At 34.5% G+C, this 20,001-nt stretch overlaps 1 protein-coding gene across 1 annotated transcript in view; it reads left to right on the forward strand.

Moving 5' to 3' along the window:
* Positions 1-13,527, forward strand: part of SLC35F5 (solute carrier family 35 member F5) — a 36,454-nt gene extending 22,927 nt beyond the window's left edge. Inside the window, exons 12-16 of the mRNA XM_041739808.1 lie at positions 2,082-2,241; positions 6,712-6,802; positions 9,694-9,848; positions 10,387-10,480; positions 12,690-13,527. Of these exons, the coding sequence (XP_041595742.1) occupies positions 2,082-2,241; positions 6,712-6,802; positions 9,694-9,848; positions 10,387-10,462 (482 nt within the window). The 3' untranslated portion in view covers positions 10,463-10,480; positions 12,690-13,527. The remainder of the gene's footprint in view (positions 1-2,081; positions 2,242-6,711; positions 6,803-9,693; positions 9,849-10,386; positions 10,481-12,689) is intronic.
* Positions 13,528-20,001: the final 6,474 nt, after the last annotated feature.

Genomic DNA, 20,001 nt, shown 5'->3' on the forward strand with positions numbered 1-20,001 from the left:
TGTTTTATTTTAGCATAGAAAATTCCACTTTGAATGAAATGAAATGCCAATATTTTTTGAGTGTGTGTGTGTGTGTGTGTGTGTGTGTGTGTTTAAGATTGGCAATTTTCAGGAAAATTTGTTCAATTTGCTCTTATTACAGTATACATAGACATGTAACTTGATTGGTTTTCCTCATATGTGATGTGATATGTAGCACATTTTTATTTTGACCTGGGCTTTGCAATAGGCAGGACTAGAAAAGACGTTAAGATTAGGTTGTGGAGGGTTCTCTAGGCATAGGGGTATGAGCAGAGGGTAACAGGGAACAGTGTCGATCTGTGTGATTGTGGTGGAGGTTCATTTTAGAAAATAACAGGAGGATATATAGGCCAGATTCTGGGGGATCTAGAGAATAGGTAGAAGCAATTGAGACCTTTGTCTTTAGGTCCAACGGTTGTTAATTTATGTGGGATTCCATAGACTTGATAGTTCAGGGACCCCAAACTAGATTGGATTTTCGGTAATGCCAAATTTTGGTGTTATAATTACAATAATTTTTTAATATTGTGTAGACTTTTCAGGTCATGAGTCTTTTCTGTATGTGTCATTTTATTTGTATTTATTTTTATCACTAGATGTCTTAAATTGGGTATCCTAGAAGAAGCAGGATATGAGACGGGATTTCTTATGGGTGATTTATTGAGGGGGTGCTCTCTAGGAAAAACTGACAAGAGAGTAAGAAAAGCAGGATAGGGAAGGGGAAAGAACCATGTGGTCTCACGTATAGTGAGGTTTGGCCCAGTTTGTGGCATGGCAGGGGGCAGGAGGTAGAGGCGGGAGAGAAGAAGTGGTTTATTTCTAGGTATTTCTCAGAGACCTTCTGGCCCTGAGCCATTAGGATTTCATCCATGTGCATCCTTCATGGGTTAGTTGAGGGCTGATCAGGTTGTGAACTTCATAGAAAGGGCAAGCTTGTTTACTCTCCAAGACAGCTCTTCTTCAGAGATGGTGGATGGCTGTGAGTCTTTAGCAGCAGATAGAGAGTGGGTGTTCCAGTCCTGTTAAGATTTAAGTAGGCATCCCAAATACTAGCTTTTTATTTAGCAACAAATATAAAATATATTTTTACTGTAATGTAACTTTCTTTTAAGCAAGCTCTATAGTTAGCTAATGGATTTGTGATGTTCAACTATATAGGAAGTGCACTAAAAATGACTATAAAATTGTAAATATTTTCCTTTATGGTCTTTGTATTCACACGTAGTAATATGTAAACTTATATTTCTATAATGATAGCAGCTTACCTTTACTAACTTTTTATCAGGTACTGTGCTATATTTAAAATGTTTCATCTAATTTTCCTAATAACCTAATTAAATATGATTTTATATTTATGGATTAGAAAACTGAGGCTTAGGAGAGGTTTTTGCGTCTTGCATAAGGTTTATACTTCTAGTGAATGGTGAAACTGGGATTGGAACCCAGGGCAATCAGATTGCAGAGCACACACTTTGAACCACTAAATGTTACAGCGTACTTTACGGGTAATCAGTCTGCACTTAGTTAATATGCTGAGTCATTTGTGTGTGTATGTTACCTCACCAACTAGTTTATGAGTGCCTGGAAGGCAAGAACCAAGAATGTATCTGGTTTGGAAACTTCCTCCATTATTTCCAGCAATATCACAGATGCTTTAAACATAAATATAAGTTGAATCAGAGAGCAGATTACTTCCTCATAATTAATTTAGATTACATATCCATACACACACATATTTCTTTTAAGTTTGAAGATACTGAAATATTAGTAGCTAAACCTAACAACCTTTCTTTTTGAATTAAGTAATTTATTCCATAGTAGTTGCTCCATGCAGTATAAATAGTGGAACCTTGAAGACTCAGTGATTGCAAGTTGTCAGTATAGTTTTTTTCTGATGTTGAGCTGTCCATAGGTCTGACCGAAAGAAACAGAAGTTTCAGTTAAGGAAATCTTTTGGAGCCCTTTGTGTAAAATCTGTGTTTTCTAATTGTAGAGTTATAAGATTGAAGAATTTAAATAAATTTCAATTACTAACTGTTGTCTCTTTTATGCATATCTAGGTTTTGTAGGTCTGTTTAATCTGCTGCTCTTATGGCCAGGTTTCTTTTTACTTCATTATACTGGATTTGAGGACTTTGAGTTTCCCAATAAAGTAGTATTAATGTGCATTATCATTAATGGCCTTATTGGAACAGTTCTCTCAGAGTTCCTGTGGTTGTGGTATGTACTATTTATTATGCTATGATTTATTAGATATCAGTTCTTGGACTTTTGGATAGTTTAAGCATTTTTATTTCTTCTGTCTTCAGATGGCTCCTCCTGTGCACCTTTCCATCCCACACACTTCACACTTTTAATAAAGTAACTCCACTAGAGCAGGAACTTTGTGTTTAACTTCTGTGCACTGATTGTATAGAATAATACCTTACATATAGAAGGAGCTCAATAAATATTTATTGAATAAATAATTTGAATGAATGGATGCGTATAAATGATCTAAATTTGTACAAGGGTTTTAAAAGAATGTTATATAAATGAAAGGTGTCATCTATTGGAGGTTTATATTCTAAATATGAATAACATGAGTTCTTAGTGGGAATCTAGGGAATTTTGCTAATTTACGAGACTTTGGAATATTTGATTGTTCATAGAGTGTTTTTGTTTGTTTATTCTTAAGACTTTTCATATAAGTGAGCTAGATATGTTACCCTAAACCCTGATTAATTTGAGATGTTACCATGCTTGAAAGGTTATATCAGATATGTTGATCTATGATAATGATCCTAAAATAGTTAGACGACCGTATCCTGTATGGAATTTAAGAAATCTTTCAAATAGAGATTTTTTTTAAGATTTTATTTATTTATGATACACAGAGAGAGAGAGGCAGAGACACAGTCAAAGGGAGAAGCAGGCTCCATGCAGGGAGCCTGATGTGGGACTTGATCCTGGGTCTCCAGGATCACGCCCTGGGCTGAAGGCAGGCGCTAAACCGCTGAGCCACCCAGGGATCCCCTCATATACAGATCTTAATACTTAGTCCTATTTCCATCTAATAGGAACTGAAAAACAACCCACAAATTGTACTTAAACTCCTAAATGGATTTTATGATATGCCAATTAGAACTGCTAACTAGTTTTCCTTTGCGAAACACTGTGACAAAAGTAGCCTTTTCCGTGAACATTTCCTTAATGCTCTGCCTGTATTTTCCCCCCTCCTCAATTAAGGAAATTTCTGTTTTCTTGATATTCTTCCACACTTACTCCCTTTCATGTGGTACTTAAAGATTTACTTTATTTTGTAGTAATTTGTACTTAAATTCCTTTGCCTGATCTAACACTCTGATATTAGAATCTCTACATTTACTCATTCATTCTTCCATCTTTCATTACATGGATTTTAGGTATTCAGTTTTTTTAAGCAAAGAGTTACATACTTTATTTTCTATATTAATTATATCATATACTCTCATCCTATTGCTTCCTTACTACTATGGTATTTCTTTTTTTCTCTCATTTCTCTACTCTTGGTTCTGGACAGATAGAACTACTTACTGATAGTTTTTTGATTGAACTCAGTTGAATCATGAGGAATTGTTCATATTCAACCATTTTTGACTACAATTTAAATAATTACATACTCATTGTATTTTAATGAAGGCTCATGTTTTCTAGTCTTCTAATTAAAGACTGACTTTAAATTAGACAATTTCAAAGCAAATTAATATATTTGAAAGCAATAATTAAATTTTTCTTTGGGAAAGATTTGGTATGATGCTTATTACATTATTACATTAAGACTCAGAGTAAACATGGACTGTGTCACTTTATTGAGAGCTTTAGGTTTATTTATTTATTTATTTAGATTTTCTTTATTTATTCATGAGAGACGCAGAGACAGAGAGAGAGAGGCAGAGACACAGACAGAGGGAGAAGCAGGCTCCATGCAGGGAGCCTGATGCAGAACTCAATCCCCAGACTCCAGGATCACGCCCTGGGCCGAAGGCAGGCGCTAAGCCACTGAGCCACCCAGGGATCCCCGAGAGCTTTAGTTTTAATAAACATATACAGTAGAGAGTTTTCTTATGTTTAGCAGAATATAACGTAGGCTTTAGAAAATGATCAAGTAGGAGTTGTGACATGTAATCTTTCTATGTGAGTTTTTTTAGTTTGCTCCCTTGGAATACTTTACATTTAAATAAATAATAATATATTTTGCAACTTTTTTAGAATGAAAAAAATAATAATACATACAAAAGTCTACAAAGTATATGGAAGGGTGTACAGTGAAAAGGAAATCTTATCCCTCTTTCACTCTAAATTTCCCTTCATTTTTCCCAGAGATAACTACTATTAGCTTCTAAACCTTCTACAAAATTTTCTGTACAGGCAGAAGTATTAATCTCCTAATAACCCCCCTCTTTTTTCTTATTTTTAACACGCAAATGGAACATGCTATGGATATTGTTTTTTTTTTACATTGCCTTTTTTTTTTTAACTGATTGTCTTGTAAATCTCTATATATCAGCTCTTAGGTTCAATTCATTTTGTAAAGCCTGTGTAGCATTCCAATACATTATGTTTCTCAATCTATTATGTAACTAACATACTAGATAGAATATAATATGTTTTGCCTGTTCCTTATTGAGAGACACTTTAAGTTTCCAGTCTTTTGCTTTGTAAATAAAATAGCATTGAATATCCTCCTGTATCTCTTTGCATGTATATGTAAGCGTTCTATAAGATAAATGCCTGCAAGTAGAAAAGACTGAGTCAGTCATATGGACTTCAGATTTTGGTAGAGAATTGCAGTATCATTTTCCACAGAGGGAGCACAATTTATATTCCCAGCTGTGTATATGAGTATGTATTGTTGAATAGTTTAATTGGACACTCAGGGTCCTATATTATGATAAAACCATGTTTATCCTTACCGAAGATGGTTTTTTCAGGGCCTCAAGAAGGTTTATTTTTCAGATATACTTCAGTATTCAAGTGTTTAAGAGTACTAATGGTAATAGCTCAGTAGCAGTAAATCAGTCAGTAATGAAACAAACATATCCCTTAAATTCTGGGAGTTCTTGACAACAAAACAAGCATAAGAAGCATATCTCTGTATATTTCATATCTTTTTAAATCGTAAGAAAATGCATCATTTTATATCAGAAGTCATAATCAGCATGTATGATGGATGATTCCCTTTTTTGGGGTGGAGGAGCAGAGTTATTGTGTGTTTAGCTATAAATGGAACAGTAAACTTTAGCATACGTAATCAAGTGCTGAGTAGTAATAAACTACAGATTTTAAAGTGTGATTGTGAACTTTTTTTAAAGATGTGTACTTGATACTCATTGTTTATTACTAAAAAATGAGGTGCACTGTTAAGCCCATATACTGTACCATTTGTATAGATGTTGAATGATAGCATCTAGTTCTCTGTCTCAGCATTTCCTAAAGTGTGTCCCTGAAATGATAATAGATGACAAAAGGATTCAACCATCAGCTAAATTGGGAAAAGCTGGTGTAAGTCAAATAGTTTTCTTTTTAATACTTCATTTCAGACTCTTTATTATTGTACTTTATATTATAAATCTCTAAGAATATATGCCACATTAAAAATAAATTTGACCTCCTGGACTGTCTTCACAGAGCAGACCTTATGTAGTAGGAACCACTAAGGCTTGAGTTCCCCTTATTGCATTAATAAGAATGGTACAGCCTCTGTTGAATATGTTGAGTGACACTTTATCAAGAGATAGGCTCTTTGATTGCAGGACAGCATTATTAATTCTAACATAGAATTTACTAGCCTAGAATTTCCATGAGTCTGTAATCCTAATTATATACAATATGGTTTTATCTTTTTTTTTTTTTTTTTTTCAATCTGCAATGTGGACTCAATATCATGACCCTGAGAACAAGGGTGTCATGCTCCACTACTGACAACCAGCCAGCCACCCCTGTTTTCTTTTTATGCACCCAAATTAATTCTGTATAAATGGTTCATCTACTTGGTATAATGCTTCCCTTCATTTTTTCCCGTCAACTAAATAAAAGCATGCCTGGAGTGATATTTCAAAATTTGATACAAACATTGGTAGTTCAAGGTGAAAATAAAATGAAGAACTTAGGTTGTGGTTAGGACAATTGCTAGAAAAAAAGGAAAGCAGCAAGGAAGTATCCTTAAAAAATACTCAGTTATTTTCAGTGCTAAGCCAAACCAAAAGAGCAACACAAATCTTAAAACTATTTTAGTTTTCATGAGGGCGAGATATTTTTGCTTTAGTGACAGACTCACAGGTTGGCTTATCACTTTCTTAAAAGCCTTTGTTGTGAAATATCATCCTACAGTTTAATAAAGCTGTTTCCTTTGTTAGCTAAGGATCATCACAAAACTATAAGAACTCTTGAGTTTTATAAAAAATGTTAATGAAATAGAAGCTATATATCTGAAGTTGAATAATATCTGTAAGCAAATCTTGAAAATAGCATAGAGCACTTAGAAAGTTTTATTCTTATATATTTGGATTTTTAATACTTGAGGGTAAACTTTAGGAATTCTCCTTAATTGCTTTATTGTGTGTCTGTCTTAAGCTTTTGTCCTTGTGCCTAATCTCTCCTGCCTATATTTTCTTTGGTTGTTTTACTTTTTTAATATGAAAATGTATATTTTCTTTTTTTCCTTTTTAGGGGCTGCTTTCTTACCTCATCGTTGATAGGCACACTTGCACTAAGCCTTACAATACCTCTATCCATAATAGCTGACATGTGTATGCAAAAGGTAAGGCAAACTGTTAAGACATTTTAGATGAAAATTTTTTTTTTTTTTTCAGAGAGCATGATTAGGGGAGAGGGGCCAACAGAGAGGGAGAAAGAATCTCAAGCAGACTTGCCGCTGAGTGTGCAGCCCCACACGGGACTCCATCTCTAGGCCCTGAGATCATGACCTAAGCCAAAATCAAAAGTCAGATGTTTAACCCACTGAGTCAGGTTCTCATATTTTAAGATTGATTGATTGATTGATTTAAAAGATTTCATTTATTTATTCATGAGAGACACAGAGAGAGACGCAAAGACACAGGCAGAGGGAGAAGCAGGCTCCATGCAAGGAGCCTGACGTGGGACTCCATCCCGGGACTCCAGGATCATGCCCTAGGCTGAAGGCGGCACCAAACCATGGAGCTACCGGGGCTGCCCCAGATGAATTTTTTCAATGGAGATAATGAAAGTTAGGGCATGTAATTAAATTACAAGCATTGCAACCATGAATAATTTGATGCCTGCTCTGCCTCTCTAATTTGCTTTACTATTTAGAGATATAAAAAGTACCAAAGAAATGGATAGTCTTACATTTTTAGCTTTTTTTCCCCTTAATTTCTAAGTTAAGGACAGTATCTTTATATGTATGTAGTTCTCCAGTATTGGAGCTGATTATTCCACATGTTCATTGGTAAGTCAGTGGTATAGAATAGGGGATAGGATATATTTTATTATGTAAGTAGTGGTGTTTTAATTTTGTAAGATAATTCCAAAGAGTCCTTAATACCACAATACTATTATAGATAGGAGCAGCACAGGAATAATGTTTCTCAGCAAAAGCCCATCTGTCTGAACTTTGAAGGGAAGGTATTCTGTCCCTCTTCTATGATGTCCTTGTCTGGATGCGGGATTTTTTTTTTTTTTTTTTTTTATTTATGATAGTCACACAGAGAGAGAGAGAGAGAGAGAGGGAGGCAGAGACACAGGCAGAGGGAGAAGCAGGCCCCATGCACTGGGAGCCCGACGTGGGATTCGATCCTGGGTCTCCAGGATCGCGCCCTGGGCCAAAGGCAGGCGCCAAACCACTGCGCCACCCAGGGATCCCTGGATGCGGGATTTTTATGATAAATAGTGGTAGTGGTAATATAGCAGAACAGAGAACCCCTCTCCACATCTGAAGGATGGAGTTTCTTTAGTGCTTCTGTGTGTAACAGGGAGAAAAGAGGCAAGCCATATGTACACTACTAAAAGATGTTGGGTAGTCATTTATCACTCAGCTCAAAGTTTACAAACCTTTTTTTTTTTTTTTTTTTTTTTTTTTTTTAGTTTTTTGGGTGTTCTTATTTTTTGTTTTGAGAGGGAAAGAACAAGAGCAGGGTAGGACAGAGGGAGAGAGAATCTTAAACAGGCTCCACACCCAGTTGGCTTTTTAGTTTCTTTTACTGACTGCTCTTACCTGGTTCTTAGACTGACAGCCTGTGTGTATATCATACAAGCAGGACATGCATGTTAAAAGTTGTCAGTGATTATTCTTGTGTTATGCATTGTAAGTCCCTCATAAAAAATATTTTCATAAAACCCCTTTACTCTGACTAATGGTGATATGAAATGGAGTAGTATATGTTTCCCACCAGAGGGAGTCTTGCCTGTGATTATAAACCTCACTTTTTTTTTTTAAACACTTAAAAGGGCAAGCATAGTTTTTCTTTCCTATTTTAAAGATAGGAGTTACTTTCATCACTATTCGAAAGCACATCACACCAGTGGGTTGCAGTAAGTCCATCAGTGCAGCTTTCTTTGACAATTATTTTTGATCCTTTGTTGAATCTCATTGGTAAAGGTAAACTTATGAAAAGAAAGAATTTTCTTTTTTTACTTTATGGCATCTCATTATTTTTAATTTTCTTGACAACCCTGATAAATGATGGATTGATGATGTCTGAGGGGCTCTTTACCACTGAGGCTCTCTGCTTGCTACTTGTCTTCTCTGGTTCACATTTCTTAGTAAAAGTATTTCTATTTGTCATCGTTAATTTTATTTAGCCATGATTTGCTTTTGAAATTTTTCATTTGTTACCACAGAAACAAACTAGTTTTCATTTGTTACTACAGAAACAAACTAGTTTTAAACTGCTACAGAATTATAATTTGTTGCAAATTATTAATAAAAGGTTTGTAAAAGTTGCACTTAGAGTTTATCTGTTTTTGATGCAGTCTTCAAGAAGGAACTGTAACATAGCACAACATATCACAGCATATTATAAAATAACTTTTAAAATGTGAGTTTTTAAAAACTTGAAGGGAGGATTTACTTGAATCAGCAGTAATCACTAAAGAAAAAATGGACAAAATGATGTGGAAGACAAAATGTTTTATAATTCTGCTCCTGGATGTACTATGCCTAATAAATGAAAAGCATGCCTCCTGGCTTTCCTTTAGGCCCTTTTCTTTTTTTTAACAGATTGATTGTTTGATTGATTATTTATTTATTTATTTATGAGAGAGAGAGAGCGCGCGCAAGAGCGCGAGAGAGCGCATACTCAAGGGGCAGAGGGAGAAGAAGAAGCCGACTTCCTGCTGAGCAGAGAGCCCAATGCAGGGCCTTGATCCCAGGACCCTGAGGCCATAACCTGAGCAGAAGGCAGAGGCTTAATCGACCAAGCCCCTCAGGCACCTGGGCCCTTTTCCAAGTCATATTTTTGTTGGGAATTTAAGCAAGTGGAGTCATAAGTTGTAGTTCTGAATCCTCATATTTGATAATAATACACTTAATATACTGCCAGTGCTTAATATTATCTTCTTGGTGTTTTTAACTTAACCTATGTTTTCATAAATGGAAAACTTATATTAAAGGAGAAAATTGTCTCAATGATAATTGTGGGCTGTTTTTGTTTTTCTATCTTTTATTTTTAGGTGCAGTTTTCTTGGTTATTTTTTGCAGGCGCTATCCCTGTATTTTTTTCATTTTTTATTGCAACTCTCTTATGCCATTATAATAATTGGGATCCTGTGATGGTAGGAATCAGAAGAATATTTGCCTTTATATGCAGGAAACATCGAATTCAGAGGTAGGCGTGGTTCTAATATAAGTTTTAAAAAGTATATTCCTGGCAAAATAAACTGGAAATCATATGCTGGCCTAATTTTTAGACATTTTGTGAGGAATTACTGAAATATTATAATTTATATATGTACTATAAAATTATGTATCTATGTACTGTAAAATTAAACTAAGTTGTTCAGACCCTTTGGGTGGTAAGACAGTTTCTTCACAACTACTTTAAAAAAATGTTTTGATGCACAGGTTAAACCAAAGTGCTTACTGTTTTGTGATAATGAATTTAAATGTAGAAAACTTTCACTGGTATGAATAAAATTTATAATAAAATAATGATAACACTGCCTCAGATTCTTTCAGTTTCTTTCTTAAGAGGGAAAGATTTTTATGTTTACATCCTACTGAAAAAGAACTTGGGGCAAGTTTTTGGGAAGTCTTAATCTTAGGTCTGACCTCACAGATTCAGCCAATGAAATAGATAATTTTTAAGGATTCCTTTCAGTTCTAAAGCTGTCTTTAACTATTGTCTTAAAAAAATTTTTTTTAAGGGTTCCAGAAGACAGTGAACAGTGTGAGAGTCTCATTCCTATGCACGGTGTTTCTCAGGAGGATGGAGCTAGTTAGCTGTTGTCTGTAGTCCAGGTTTGTACGTCAGCTAGCATTATTATTGAATAAGGCTCTTTATTCCTGTAATGCTCAAATACAGAATTGATTTTCCATAATTAGCTTTTTCAGAGGCAATATAGTCTAGAGGTATGGAACAAGCTCTGGAGTCAAACTGCCTGAGTTACAATTCTAGCTTCTCCATGTACTAGCTGTGTGACTTTATGCAGCGTTCTTAACCTGTGTGTGCGTCAGTTTTCCTATCTGTGAAATGGGGTTACAGTAGTCTCTCTCTCTTAAGATTATTGGAAGTATTAAATACTTGGTAAATTTATATTGTGCAATTGAAGTGATCCCAAGTTTAACTCATCATGCTGAGAATCATTTTATGTAATGATATACTTTAGAAAATTTTTTTCCTCTAGCATAGAAGTAAAAAATAAATGTATATTTTAAGATTTTTATTTATTTATTCATGAGAGACACAGAGAGAGAGGCAGAGACATAGGCAGAGGGAGAAGCAGGCTGCCTGAGGGGAGCCTGTGACTATGCTTTTCAACTTAATGTTTCAGGAACATTCCCCATTCTTGAAAAATTTTAAGAAATACTTTATATTTCTGACATGACAAATGAGTATATGATATTTTATCTTTCACTAAATGAATGTTTGAAATACATCTGAGATATATATTTGGCATGTATTAAAGTGGTTATGTATTAGAATGAGAGGTTACAGTAAATTACTGAAATTTGAGAGATTCAGGTCCCTTTCTTCTGAGATAACTTTAGGTGGTTTATATTGAAATATTTCCTGATTGCAACTGGGCTTCCCTTCCTCACCTAGAACATTGAACAACTCCTCTCAACTCCTCACACTCAAATTAGTCTTTGAGGCTTAAATGTCATTGTCTTCATGGCAAACTCACCTCTAACCTAGGGCTAATTGTCTTCGTTTCATGTGTTTCTTTGGTAATTTTTTATTCTAGCTTTCATTGTTGTGATGATTTTACATGCACATAGTTGAGAGAGAATTCTACAAGATTTCTTGTTGTACAAAGCAGCTGCCACATGCTCTGCACTGCCTGTCCTGCTTTCGTTCTTGTCCTACTCTAAGGAATCACTTTAAATTCGTAGTCAGTTGTTACTGATCTGTGTCCCCCACCCCCATGCCACACATAGTCTCTGTAAGTACCCTGCTTCTACTTCTGTATCTTGATTTCTGAGTTTGAGGCATCATCGGTCAGTTTTTCCACTCTCATAGATGAGGATAGATTACTTTCAAGTTTCCCTCTTCTCTGTCCCCACCTCACTTGCCTGCCTTCCCACCTCCTCCTAATTCCAGTGTAGTTATTGCATAATTCTGGATAGATCTATAAGTAGTGCTAACAGTGTTATGACTATATAAATGTTACTTTTATCTAAATCCTGTTGGATGGTGCCTGGCATTTCCCCAGTCCAGAGACCCTCTATTTCCCTTCTTAGAGAATACACTTCACATCTTCTTCTGGGATGGAGAAGAGGCACTTGACCAGCTGGGAAAAGTAAAGCATCTGAACGTCTAACTGCTTTTTCTATAACCCATTCTAATTTTCCTGTTTTTAGTTGTTTCTTCACCTGTCCTTTGAGAGATATCTGGTTGGCTGTTGTATTCTTGTGTGTCGTTTTTCTTTTTGTGTGATTTATTCCTTCAGAAAAATCCCTTTATTGTCCATTTACTGTGTTTTGGGGACAGAGTAGAACTAAATATGTTTACTTGCCATCTTCAAATTAAAAATACATATAGTTATTCTTTAAAGCTTTTTAGTACTGTAATTTATGCATGCTGTCCCCAGCATGCCATGCATTATTCTCATATTCACACTCATAACCATCCCCACTTAGCAAGGACTCTATGCTTTTGGAAGTGAGAGCTGGATAAAGGGGAAAAGTGAAGATGGACTGCAATAGCATGTAAAGGGTGTGGCAAGAGTCTTTGTCTCCATGGGATAATGGTGGGGTATGCCATGAATAAAACTGTTACTGTGCGGTCTTTAAGCAGTATTGTCTTTCAGCCTTTGACATTAATATGAAACTCACTTCCATGGGTTCTTAGTACTTCTAGTTCCAGTATCCAGTTGTTAAGTATATAAACTGTATTTGATACATATTTCAATGTTGAGATTATTTGCTTTTGCAAAACAAACTATAGATAATTAAAGCTATGATAGTTGTAAACTAATGCTGATTTTGTGTTTGTTTTTATTTTTAGCTTGATAATGGAACATTATGCAGCGAAGAGACAATCTCTGGCGTTTTTGTAGAAAATGTTTCAGTGCCTAGTCTGAAAAATAACGGTTTCAGTTCTTTGGAACTCTAAAATATATTTTCTTCATATCTGTTTTCTTCATTTCATAATGAAGTACTTTGCTATGTAGCCGTGTACATATCACTACAGTTATAGGAAGTTCCAGTCCACAGTCCCTGTAATGACCAACCTGCCTTACAAATCTCAAGGAATTCAGCTGATGAAATAATTTGAACTAATCAAGGAATAAAATTCTAATGTTCTGCAGACTATTTTCACATATTATTTGTTAAATGCTGGACTATATTATGAAAATGTTTTCAAGAAATCATTTAAATGTATAGATCAGTGTTTCTTAACAGATAAAATGATAAAATAAGCTACCTATAATAGGTACAGATTATATTTTTGAGTTTTGTAGAGTATTGCAAATTAATAATACAGAACAAGTGTTTAATTTTATGTAGGTGTGTCCATGTAAATTTAGTGGGACTTTAAAAAGAATATTTGAAAAGCATCTGTTTCACTTACACTACATAAATTGTATTATCCTTTCATAGCATTAGGTGCCTTGTATTTTAAATCTGTGACACACTATGACAAATTTTTAAAGGGGAAGTATTATGTAAAATGAAGAATTATGTATTTCTAAAGACTGTATTGCTGTAAATTTAATTGATAAAGCTCTGCTTAATTTAGAGTTTGAAGAACTATTCTCTCTTCAATTAAGACATTTTCATAATGGAATGATTTAAATTGAAGTGATAAAGAGTATTATTAAAATAAAATGTTTATATATATATATGTATTTGTGTATGACACATCTATTAATTGGTTTCCAATTTTTTTCATACATAAATGTGCAAATTACTCTAGAACTGGATGCCTCTAGTTTTCCTAAATAAATGTTTAATGGCTAAAATACCAAAGAAAGCAAAAAAAAATCTACTTTAAGATTTTTATTTAAATTTTTTCTCTACCTAGCTTAAATTAAATATAAAATACTTTTTTTAAAAGATTTTATTTATTTATTCATGAGAGAGACAGAGAGGGAGAGGCAGAGACACAGGCAGAGGAAGAAGCCGGCTCCATGCAGGGAACCCAACGTGAGCCTCGATCCCGGGTCTCCAGGATCACGCCCTCCACCGAGGGCAGGTGCTATAAACCACTGAGCAACCCAGGCTGCCCAGTATAAAATACTCTTAATAACAACTCTTAAACTTTTGTATGTACTTATTACACAATTCCTCTATTTACTGCAGGCATCAATGGATGAATATATCTCAGGATGCATATAGAGTTTTGATGAATTACCCATTTCCTTTTCAAGTTACATGAGCACAGTTCATTTCTCTTCAAAATTTTCTGACAGATTTGACTTTTTAAATTCTCTTTGCAGTATTTAGCTTCAGTTTGTCTTACATTCTTAAAGTTGCTTTGGTGTGACCATGAGTCTAAAATGGAGTTTAGCCATCTTTTTGCTTGTCCTGAGAACTTCTATGTTAATTTAAAAGTCTGGTTTTTGATGATAATAAGTTTAAAAAACAAACAGCCATTCTTCTATTTGGTGCCACCAGTAATTCTTGTTAAGCTAAAAGTAATAATGATTTTGTTACCTTGACTCCTGGGAAGGGCATGTAAAGAATGTGGACTTCTAAGGAATTTTTTCTTAAAAAGAACTTAAGTAACATTTCAATTGCTCAGAGACAAATTTCAGTTGAGGTTTATTATCTGGATACCTTTCTGTTTTTGCTGTTGACAGCTCATCAAAACCTTCTGCAAGTTACATGGTAAAGTAGCTGTAACAGTGAAAGTAGAATTCAACCTTTAAATTACTGTGTAAAAATGGTAGGAGACGAGGGTGAACTCAGAGTTTTTTGGTTGTTCATATACTCTGTGTTCATACAGATCGTGTGTTGTCACTCAGGACTCAGCCATAGTTACCACATAGATCGTGCAGAGGACTTCTTCCACTAGGCTGCTGGTTTCTATCTAAGAACAACCACTGTGGAGGAAAGGATCATTGAATTAACTGGAATTATGAATTATTGCTGCTTTGCTCACCTCCCTGTTAATTTCAGGTTTTATTTGAATGATTTTTGTTTGTTTGAATGTTGCAACTATGAAGTAAGTGTAAGCAATTGACTTCTTTTCTGCACCTTTGTAGTTAAGGGTTCATCTTCTCAAGAAATAAAGTTGTGGATTACTCCCATTCTGTGATTTCCCAGAATTGTAGGTATCAAGGCTCTCGGATCACAGCAACCACAATGCCAGCCTTTGGAAATGTTGGGAGGGTTACATTCCCCTAACTACTCATGTCCTTCCTCTGTTAGAACAGTGTTGGCCCACAGTCCTATATTTCTGAATCTTAAGACCAAATAGTGATTTCTGATAGCTGCTTTCTCTCTTCTACTTTTCTTCCCAAACGTAATTTAAATCCCACTATTGAATAATACTTCAAATTATGACCTTAATTGAAGGAAGATGGTTGATTTGTCAGACTTTATGTTTGATGAATCAGACTCTACTAAAACAAAACTAAAAATGAAGCAGCCCTACAAGTGCTTAAATGAATGCTTTTTGGAACTCGGAAAAACTATAGGTGTATGCAGTGCATCTATACTTACTCATTTAAGTAAATTTTGAGTTTTTAAGGAATTGATATATTGGTTTCTATCAGCCTAGCTTAATTAATTCCTTACATTAAACTGATTCTCCCCTGGTAGCTGGTGAATAAAGTTTATTGTTTCTATAGAAGGGAGCTCACAAGGTTAAATGTGAATGTTCCCAAAGGTATACAGCCTTGTTTCAGGAAGAATGCTAATAACCCCATTACAATCAATCATGCAAAGCCAATTTGACGTTGCAAGGTATGACTTCTCTGGAAGCCAAGGGTTTTCATAAGTCAGTATAGTAAGGTATGTAGCACTAATCCTCAGTGTGCTGGTTGAAGAGACAAAATATCTTTAAAGAAGGATAAAGTAGGAATTAATTAGAAAATGTTTTTTTCCAGAATCATACTAGCAAATGTTATTTTTATTTTAAGCAAGTTTAGTTGTTATAATCCTGCTTCATTTCTCCCTCCATTCCTTTTGAAATATTCTTTATTACTAAATATTTTAGGAAGAATTCACAGAAATACATAAATAGTATTTATGATATCTGCAGATGTAATTTATATACCTAACGTGTGATTTTTTTTTTTAATGGTGACATGGCTAATATAAGACTCAGTTTACAGAATTAGAAATTAGGGTTCTGTTTTATTAGTATGTCCGTAGTGTACCAAAAATTTCATTTAGATAAATTGAGGTATATTTTTTTATATAGACTTGCAATTTTTAGGCTGCTCCCCCATTTCCTTTTTTAAATAGTATCAGCCTCATCTGTCTTTACAAAAGTTTTGTTTTGTTGTTCATATATGGTATGTACACAGGAAATGTCCTTTTAAATCTTAAGAGCTTTAAAGAAACTGGGGGCAGAAGAGCAGTTCATTATAAATTAGAAGCAAATAATGACTGTTGTGAAATTTACTGTTAACACAAAGCTTTTCTGTTTTGCCATCAGGCATAAAGATTGAAATGTTTAACTCTTAGTAGATCTTATTTTCATTCTCTGATTTTTGGTTATATAGAAAAATTGTGATTTATTTTAATGTCATTATATTTAATTTTTTAAAAAGATTTATTTATTCATTTGAGAGAGAGAGTACAAATAGGGAAGTGAGGGGAGAGGAGGAAAGGGCAGAGGAGGATGGAGGATCTCAAGCAGGCTCCATGTTGAGCATGGAGCCCAAGGCAGGGCTTGATCTTAGGACGCTGAAAGCACAACCCCAGTTGAAACCAAGTCAGTCTCTTAACTGACTGCACCACCCAGGCATCCCATGTCATTGCATTTAAAACAAAGCTTTCCCATAAGATTTCTCATGTGCAATATACATTAACTATTGGAGTGTCAAACAATGAAATCATTGACATATTCTTAAGGAAAAATTACTTATGGAAAGTAATTAGTATTCTCTGGTTAGGCATATTTGCTGAAATGCTAATAATACCTAATGAAAACATTTTGAGTTTTTGGAAAGATGGCTATGATTTTTTTTTTTTTTTTTGATTTGGGAGTTTTCAGTGGAGAAGTATGCAGATGAAGACATTTCCTGCATGATATTTCAAAGTTGGAAAAGAAAAATTTCCAAATTGGAACTTTGGTAAGTACCTTTGACAAGGTACTCCATGAAATTCTTAGTTTTAAATTTTATAATGGTTTCATTTTTCAGAGTTACTTTTATTAACATTAACTTAGATCCTTATATACTAAGCCGTCAGTATTTCTCTGCTTGATTTTTCTATATATAGTTTTAATTATAGCAAGTAATAATAAAGTCAGGCAGGTGAGAGTATTTCTTAGTTTCAGTGGGTCCTTGAAAGGCAGATTTTCTGTTTCAAGAATCTTATTTTTGATACAAAGTGAAAACAGTTCTTGAGAATCTTACTACCAGTATTTGCTTATTTGGAACAGCTTTCACCTTTTTTTCCTTAGGAAAATATTTAGTGTCAGCTAAACCATGTAATATTAAAACAAATTTTGTTTAAGGCTATCCTTGTCTTAATTATTCGGGTATAAACAATAATAATATGTTTGTAATCGCTTGTAATAATATAAGATTATTCTTTATATTCTTCAAATTAAATTTAGCCACTGCTAAAGAGCAGTGACTATCACTGTGCATGTGTCAGATCACCTGTAGGGCTTGCTGCCCTCCCCAGTGCATAGGTCTGGAGGGAGGCCTGGACTTGCATTTCAAATAAGTTTCCTAAGAATACATCTGGGACTGGTCCCAAGGCCACCCTTTGTGGATACTTATCCTGAGAAAAGAGCACTAACTTTGAATTTGGATTCTCCCTTTTACCCATTATCAAAATCGGGGAGGAATTACATAATCTGAAATAAGATAGTGAAGTCAGAAGTGCCTAGTCGTGTGTACCTGGGTGCTTTATAAATGCTGACTTCCTTGATTAGTACCCCAACACTCTTCTCAAGTGGAAAGTGAGGAGTTACATCAGTGCCTTCTAAATTCTTCCCAGCTCTCAAGTCCTGTGATTCTAGAAGTTCTCTAGTTCAAAAGAGAATGCCAAACACCTATATATATGTGGTACTTGATAGAGTAGTAATATCAGTAATACTCTGTAGACCATAGTTTGGTTTTGCTTTTGTAAGGGCTTAGCAGCTGGACTCCAAGAAGCTTTCAGTTAGATTTATAAAGCAGCATTGCAGAAGTTAAATTCTAGCACAGTCTGCATCCATGACCATTTTACAGAGCCTGAGTATATCAGATAAATGTGCTAACTTTTCTAAGTGACTGGCCTTATTAGAGTCTCACTACATTGCCTCCTATAATGCATGTTCAAAATATGTAGTTTTCATTACCTGCTTGATTTTTAGACAGCATTAAATAGGCTGCGAAACAAATCCAAGCTGAAATTGTAAGCATATGATTTTTATAGCACATAATTATTAAGTGTTTTATTTAAAAGTAGTCACTAGTGTATTCACTATTGTGAATTTATAATCTTAAAAGCTGGGATGCTTAATACTGAGCTAAAGTACTATTAGGTTTTCTCATCTTTTATTTCCATCTTGTTAAGGAAAATAATCACAACTAGGATCCTTCTTCCTCCACTATCTTAATCTGCTATACCATAAATATGGAGAAGAGCTTGTGTAAATAATTGGTTGGGGTTTAGAGACATAGGTAGAACTTGAATAAAGCATTTGCATCCATCCAGCATGGTCTCCCTAGGTTATGGACTGCTGAGTGTCTGCAAAATGAGCCCAAGAGGCATGGGTTGGGAGGGCTTTCCCCACACAGTGGGTACTGGAACTGCATTTGAAACCCCTATTTTTGAAAACCCAAGTTAAAGAGGCTAGAAAGAATGCAGACAGGACATTGAAAATGCTAATTGCTTTTATTAGTATAACATGAAGTATGTGATAATGGCTTTCAAAAAACCATCAAGATATAGGGTAGGGTAAAGTTCAACTAGATACTCTAAAGTGGATCTTAATCAGATATTTATGTGGGGGCAGGTATGTATATTTAGTTTTCATTTCTTCATAGTCATTCTGGTAAATTCTTGTGCAAGTTTGGTTGACATCTGTGATATTTCCTATACTAAAATTTTATAGTATCTTCTTAATCCCTTTAGGCTAGTAAATTAAAGCTGAAGTTATTGAGTGTCAGCATACTGTGATTTGTATTTTTATGTAAGGCGAGAGAGCATCATTCTGATCAAGTTGCAACATTTAATTTTATATGATAGGTCTGTATTGAGCAATCAGGAGCTATGTGGAAATACTCCCAGGGAAGTAGTAGTTGGAATAGGAGTGATTTTCTATAAAAGTCAGATTCACTTACCAGACCCAGAAGGCCAGATAGAATGAAACAGTACTTTAGAAAGATGAAATGTTTTTGATAAATTAAGAAAACACTTTCTTAGTTATATTTTTCTTGGTGTGGGTAATTTAATGCAGATTTTTACCTGAAATTTGTTATTTTAAACTTAGTAATTCTATTCCTCCATCTCTTTAATTAAATGAACATTTTAAGATCATGGAATATTTGAAATTAAATAACTATAGAATAATTATAAAATTAATTCTAATTACTGCTTATGTAACTAATTCTGATACAATATGGGGCCCAAATTATCCTGGTTTTGAAGACCATTTGAAACATTGCTTACTTTTATACTATATTATTTGGGAGAGATGATAGATGACGAATTAGCCTAATGTAAAATAGGTGTGATTTCTTTTAATGCATTTTTTTTGTGTTAAAATTATTTGCATACTCACAGTGTGTGCCCTCTATTTCAGTAAAAATACATAGTATGTTTGAATCTTTCCTTGTGTAGACAGGTATTTGATTTCTAAAGCTTCCTTTTATTAAAACATTTCTACTCAGTCATTCTGTCATAACCTAAATCTCTAAATGTATCTCAGGTGTTTGATAAAATAGATCTTGCTGTGGAACAACATGGTTCAGCTTGGAGAGACCACACATTAAGTAGAGTGAGTTGCATCTTATGCACAGTCAGGTCTAAAGCCAACATAAAAGGTGAAATTTTAGAATAATCGGATTACTCTGGGGAAGGTTCCAGGCAGGAGACCTACATTCTGTCTCACCATAAAGCCCTTCCAGTGAGTTTTCCCTCCACATTTAGAACAACTCACTATTTTATTGAGTATAATAGCAGTCAGGGTTCCACCAATAAAA

The sequence above is a fragment of the Vulpes lagopus genome, chromosome 24 (assembly GCF_018345385.1).
Source record: "Vulpes lagopus strain Blue_001 chromosome 24, ASM1834538v1, whole genome shotgun sequence".
Classification (NCBI taxonomy): domain Eukaryota; kingdom Metazoa; phylum Chordata; class Mammalia; order Carnivora; family Canidae; genus Vulpes; species Vulpes lagopus.